Source organism: Lolium rigidum, chromosome 4 (assembly GCF_022539505.1).
Source record: "Lolium rigidum isolate FL_2022 chromosome 4, APGP_CSIRO_Lrig_0.1, whole genome shotgun sequence".
NCBI classification, from domain to species: Eukaryota; Viridiplantae; Streptophyta; class Magnoliopsida; order Poales; family Poaceae; genus Lolium; species Lolium rigidum.
Window position 1 is genome coordinate 214,612,871 of NC_061511.1, and position 6,118 is coordinate 214,618,988.

The 6,118-nt window shown below is 48.9% G+C and overlaps 1 protein-coding gene across 1 annotated transcript; it reads right to left on the minus strand.

Moving 5' to 3' along the window:
- Positions 1–4,307: 4,307 nt before the first annotated feature.
- Positions 4,308–5,794, minus strand: LOC124649402. Its single transcript, XM_047189050.1, has 3 exons — positions 5,157–5,794; positions 4,911–5,063; positions 4,308–4,827 (listed from the first exon to the last, which is right to left on the minus strand). Exons 1-3 carry the CDS (start codon positions 5,700–5,702, stop codon positions 4,462–4,464), a joined length of 1,065 nt encoding a protein of 354 aa, XP_047045006.1. The 5' UTR covers positions 5,703–5,794; the 3' UTR covers positions 4,308–4,461.
- Between the last annotated feature and the right edge of the window lie 324 nt (positions 5,795–6,118).

Sequence of the window (6,118 nt, forward strand, 5' to 3'; positions counted from 1 at the left end):
GGTTATACGAACCGAATAACACCGGTTCCTAAGATTCTCGAAGCGCTGGATGTACTCGTCACCGTTTCCCCGCGCTTCGACGTAGTTGTGCTAGATCGGCAATGCCGGACTCGGAAGCTTCGAATGGTATTGCATATGGAACTGTTCTTCCAATTGCTTCCAAGACTGGATGGAGTTTGCCGGCAAAGAGGTGTACCATCCAAAAGCCGATCCCGTGAGGGACCGTGAAAAGAGCCTCACGCGAAGCTGATCCGACACCGAAGCCGGTCCTAGTTGAGCCAAATATCGGCCGACGTGCTCGATGGAGCTGGAGCCATCCGAGCCACCGAATTTGGAGAAGTCGGGGAGCCGATATTTAGGTGGCGGCGGGATCATCTCGTAATCGTCGGGGTACGGCTTGGAATAGCCGATCGCCCTTCTTTTCGGCACCATGCCGAACCGGTCTCTCGGTATGGTACCGATCCGATCCGCTGTGCTGGCCGTAGGAGTTGCACTCCGAAGATTCGCCGGGTGGCGTACTTAGCCGGCCATGTTTGCTTTTCCAGCTCCGAGCCAACTGCAGGAGCTGGGCTCGGGAGTTTCGTCGGTGTGGCGTACTTAGTTAGCCACGTCACGCTTCTCAAGCTCGTCGTCGACGTTCCTCCCGTCTTCGCCGGAGTCCCCGATGTTGTGGCCTGGTTTGTGAGTGCCCGGTCACCACAATCCGGCACATACGTGCACGCGTATCCTTGAGGGATCTCCTTAGGCGCCTCCATTAAGAACTCGGTAGTCACTAGGGTCACCACCAATCCTCGTAGACGAGGAATGCCGGTGTAGTCGGCCTTCGGCAGAGTGCTGCCAACGCATATGGCAACGGTGGACGGGACCGGAATGGCAACTCTCCTTGATGAGTCACGAGAGCTGGTCCCGATGGCGAGTACCGGTGGCTCATGATCTCTCGGATTACGCGCGGAGCGACACGCTCCAACACGTTGACCAAGTTTTCGCAGTGGCGATGTAGCGAGTGAGCCACCAAGTAGTTGATCTCTGCCGCAGTCCCCGGTGCGTTCCTCCGACGGCGCAGAGGTCTATCCCATCGAGAGCACCTTGCGGTGAGAATCCCTTCCATCCGATGCCATGGGAACGGGTTCTGCGAAAAGAGCCGATGAGGTCGGCTTCGAGGGTGGCCTTGATCTCGTTGTATTGCTTCTTGAGCTCGTCGAGCAGCTCCTCGTAGGTGGTCGGCGTGCCGTCCGCCATCTCAGATGTAGATGGCGATGTGGTTGATGTAGACGATTGTCCCACCGGCGTGCCGGAATGTGTTGACTGCCAAAACCCACCGGCGGGCAGCGGCCTTGTCAACACCGTAGAGCCGGGAAGAGCCTAGAGCTGCGGCTGGGCCGAGACCCCTCCGAGCGACGGCCCGCAATGCTCTTCCGGTCACACGCGGCGATGCGAAGTGCAAGGCGTGCCACCGACCTATACCTGGTCGGGAAGGTGATGGGGATGCCTCGCTTAGTTTCTGCCGGGGCATACATGTAAACGTTAAATACGAGCCTCGATCGGCTCTCGAGGTTATCTCGTGAATCGGCTCAAAGAGCCGATCCACCCATGATTCGTACGGGGTGCACGAATACTTGGTGGTCCTGCTTGATCAAGATAGAGCTAATGAGATCTACGACGATTTAGGGTTTTCACCGCATAATCGGATCATCCTACTCCGGGTTGGGCCTCGCGGCCACGCACGGTGCTCGTAAGCCGATCCTAAACAAGGCCTAAAAACCAACATGAAGTTGATCCTCGGAACATCCCGTTTAGGACTTGCGAACGCCACCCTACGTGCCACTCGGATCCTCCCCCCTTTGTAAGGCCTAACTATTGCAGATATTAAACTAATCCTTGTAGAACAAGGAGCAATCGTAACGGATCAGATCTACTAAATAATGATCAAGCGGGGTGCCGCCCCCACACCTGAGATAGGTGTGAGGGCGGCTAGATATGCAAGGGTTGCACTACGTAAGCATGCTTAAACGAAGAACAAAGCTAACCCTAACACATCTAATGATAACTACGTTGCTCGCCATCAAAAGCGCTTCGATACGAGCAACGCATGAACAACGTGGGGCTTGTGCTGCCTAGATCGCAAGATGCGATCTAGGCAGCATGTCGCTTACCCGATAGAAACCCTCGAGACGAAGGAGTTGGCGATGCGCCGAGATTGGTTTGTTTTGGGGTTGAACGTGAGTTGTTGTTTATTCCATAAACCCTAGGTACATATTTATAGTCCAGCGGACTTTCTACCGTGGGAATATCCCCACCGTACACGAGACAAACTCTAACTTTTAATCCACAACGCAATCTACTATAACAAGATACACGGGTAAACTAGCCCAAATTCTCCATATAAGGCCGCTTCAGAAATCTTCCACGTGTAATCTTCCAAGCCCATCTCTCTCGCGGCCCACCTCCTGATTTGACCAAAATCTGGTGATAACAGCGTTGCTGTCAATGGAGGTTTTGCGACATGCATTATGTGGATTTGCTGTCATATCTAGATTTGTTTGATACAACCGTTCTATGTTTTTCCAGTTATGTATCCAGCGACGTTTGACTTGATACAATAGCAATGATCTCGTATACAGTTCTGCTGTTTTGCTACATTAGTATACTTTTTTTGATACAACTTTTCTACGATTTTGCTGCAATTGTATAATATGTTTGCTATGTTGTCTCCGGCTATGTCTCCGGCGATATCTCCGGTGAGTTCTCCGGCGATGTCTCCGACGATTTTCATTTTTGCTACATTAGCACATTTTTTTGCTACGTCGTCTCCGGCAAGGTCTCCGGCGAGGTCTCCGGCGAGCCCAGCCTTTTTCTTTTCTTTTCTGAACGAACCGTTTTTTGCTTCAGTCATTTGCTGCCGGGGGTGATTTTTTGCTGCCGGAGATATTTTTGTGCTACATGCAAATCTAACCGTCAAAATGGTTGATCCGACGGCTGGGGACCCGGGGGCTGGGGAATCAGATCCCCCGGGGGACGCCCAGCAGTTTCCTAACAAAATCTGGAGATTGGTAGTTGATTACAAATATAACCTCACTCCTAATATGATTCGAGCCAAACCTGCCCATTTGTATATTTATTTAACATTTTTAAATATGTTTAAAATGCATTCCAAATAAAGAGTGCATATGCACCGGATGCAGAAACACCCTATCCGGTCCAAGCAAAGCTAGCACACAACGCCTCAGCTCTGCACCAGCTCAACCAGGAAGGAAGATGCACAGAATCTACCCTCAAATTTCAGTCATTCCGCTGATCGGGCCAGGAAGTAGAATGTTTATGTATGCATGGTTGTCACTAGCAGATCGAGGTTATCAGCAGCGGAGAATCAATCATACAGCTGCCTTGCTGACGTAAACAATAATTCTGCAAACCAAACAGAGATGTTTTCTAATGCTAATGCTGGAATATTTTCACGATCACCCAGACTTAAACTCTTGATGAAATGCTCCAGCCGGGTTTTTTTGGACTTCTGTTAGAGATGCTCCTCGCTCGCCTCCATTAACCAGATGACTAGACTTTGAGAGAGTACAACTCGAGTTACAACAAGGGCTACCAAAGAGACGAAAACTACGAGCCAACCCGGAAGGCACAAGTGAAAGGACTCAGCCACGTGTCAGCAACACAAACTCGCCGCCAAACGCCTCCGAGCAGGATGAGCCTTGGGCATTGCCGCCACCGGCATGATGAGAGCACTAACAGAGACCAGCTGCCCCCCAAGTTACGAAACAAACGCCAAACACCACCTGAGCCATGGATCATATCAAAGGGCAGAGGCCACCTTGTGGCAATTGGAGAGCACCGCCGGAGAGCCAGGGCCATCGCCACCAGATCCCAAGACCACAATGTGAGTCTCCATTTGAAGGAGATCGGTACGAGTCTCGGCAACGCTCTGGCACCTTTCTTCTGAATATACACTGAAACTTCAGGCTACAATGGCTTCCCCACCTTCGCGTACTCAAAGAAAAGGGAGAAAGAGAAAAGCTCTGACGAATCGACCATGATGCATACGCCCAGCAAGACAAGTATGAACCTTCCACCTTTGAAATCAGCCTCTGCATTGTTTTGTTTCCATGAACCTGGCAAGGTTCCATCACGGTATTGACGTCAGGATACAATTGGGTAACAGCAACCCAGGAAAAAGATATCAAGATCTGGCACTTTTACGATTCCGACAGACCCTCGTCTTTTGCTCTTTGTACCTCCAAAGAGAGTACAGACTTGGTCATGACATCCGTGGAAGTTACAGAGAGACAAGTATCAGGTCGTTCAGTTAATAATCAAAACCACACTTATTTTTAATGGTACCAGTACACAACTTCAAACATCCGACAAATTCCGGTAATTTGAACGACAACATAGAGCATTTAAAGTACCTAGTTACTCCAGGACGATAGGTTGGCGCCTAATGTCCAACAGTACCTAGTTACTGCACGTGCCGCAGGGCTCCAAGACATTCAGCTTCACAGTCGAGGGGATTCTCCGCTGGATGTATGTTCTGATGGCCAGGAGCGTTCGAGGAGCCTCCACCAACTTACCATCGTACATGGGCCTGAGTATGGCACCAGATACCGAGACAACACGTGTACCATGAATGTCCAATGTTAGGCTCTCCAACGACGTAGCAGCGTTCTCGATGATATAGCATGTTAGCTCGACTAAGCTCTTTGCATAACAGAAACCAAAGATTGTCACGCTTTTAAGATTGCCATGCTGCTGCCCTGGCATCTGTCTCGGGTGTGAGGGATCTTCCATGAACGTCTGATGTCCCACGCATGTATGAGATACCTGAAGATGGAAAATCAATAGATAACTTCAATCAATTAAGCATTGTTTCCACCATATGGCTAGATATCCTTGCATTGACTTACATTTAAGAAAATTTTCCTCAAGGAAGGACAGCAATCAAGCAAACAAGCCAGAGAAAAATAATCATAGTCTTCTGAGACACCCTCTTCGGTCAATGAAAGGTTAATTTCTTTGAGGTGGAGTAACTTGATGGGTAGCATCACTGAACTGATCACCTGCACAAACATGTCGATGATTCATTATCCCAAAGGATGACTGCTATTATAAGCACAAACTAGTCCATGATCAACCAAACTTCCACAGATTACCTGGCAACACGATTTTAGCTTGAGACCTTCGAGATCTGGCACATTGGAGAGGAACTCCAAATGGGCACAACTCACAAGGTCTGGACTGCTTATGTATAACTGCTTCAGCTCCACTGATACTCCAAATGAGAGCTTTATTACCTTTTCTGCATCCAAGTCAAAAACACGAAGTTTTGGAGCTTTGATCTCTATCATGTACAGCCTCAGGCAAAAGTAAACACTCAGGTAGCTAAGCCGCTGAAGCTGGCAGGGTATCTTCAGGCTATCTAACTCGTCACAAGAATTAAGTTCCAACCACTCGAGAGCAGGACTGTTTGTAAGAAGGCACCCTAACTTGTACCCTGTAATACGCACTTTAAAGAAACGCAGCATTGCCAGGCTTCTGAAAGGACCAAGTTTGACTGTGGGGCGGAAAACACAATGGTGTAGTTTAAGACACCGAATTGAATTCCTGATCCTATCAGATAAAAGCCAGCATGGAAACGTGTATGCTGCCTTCGCAAAGAAGCCGAAGCTAAGGGATATTTCTTCAATCCCTGGTCTCATGGCAATCTGAAGCAGACTATTCAGCCGACGACGCCAGGAATTTTTAAAATCATCCAGTTCAAGTGTGAGTGTCTTGATGTTAGTTCCCGAGTGTTTTTCAGAACATGGTCAATTGTTCTGATGAAATCTGTTACATGTCCATTGCTATTTGAGCCAAGCATACACTTATTAAAGGTGAGGTTGGGATGATATCTCCAGGATTGTGAAAAGGCACGAGACACGCAGGCAGTACGAGCAGCATCTCGCAGTGGCATTAGGGAATGAATGTGACACCAGATATCCTGCATGAATAATCATGTGATAGAAATTCAGAATTCAGATTGTAAAGACAGATGGTTACTTTGGTTGGGAACAACAATAACCAAGCCTTTGTCCCAAGCAAGTTGGGGTAGGCTAGATATATAAAGTTTCCGTGC

Coding starts and splice junctions, on each gene's coding strand:
- LOC124649402 (XM_047189050.1), bottom strand. CDS start 5,702: ATGAGACCAGGGATTGAAGAAATATCCCTTAGCTTCGGCTTCTTTGCG. Junction 5,064..5,156: donor AGCTAAAATCGTGTTGCCAG/GTAATCTGTGGA, acceptor ATGTTTGTGCAG/GTGATCAGTTCAGTGATGCT. Junction 4,828..4,910: donor TGAGGAAAATTTTCTTAAAT/GTAAGTCAATGC, acceptor TTCCATCTTCAG/GTATCTCATACATGCGTGGG.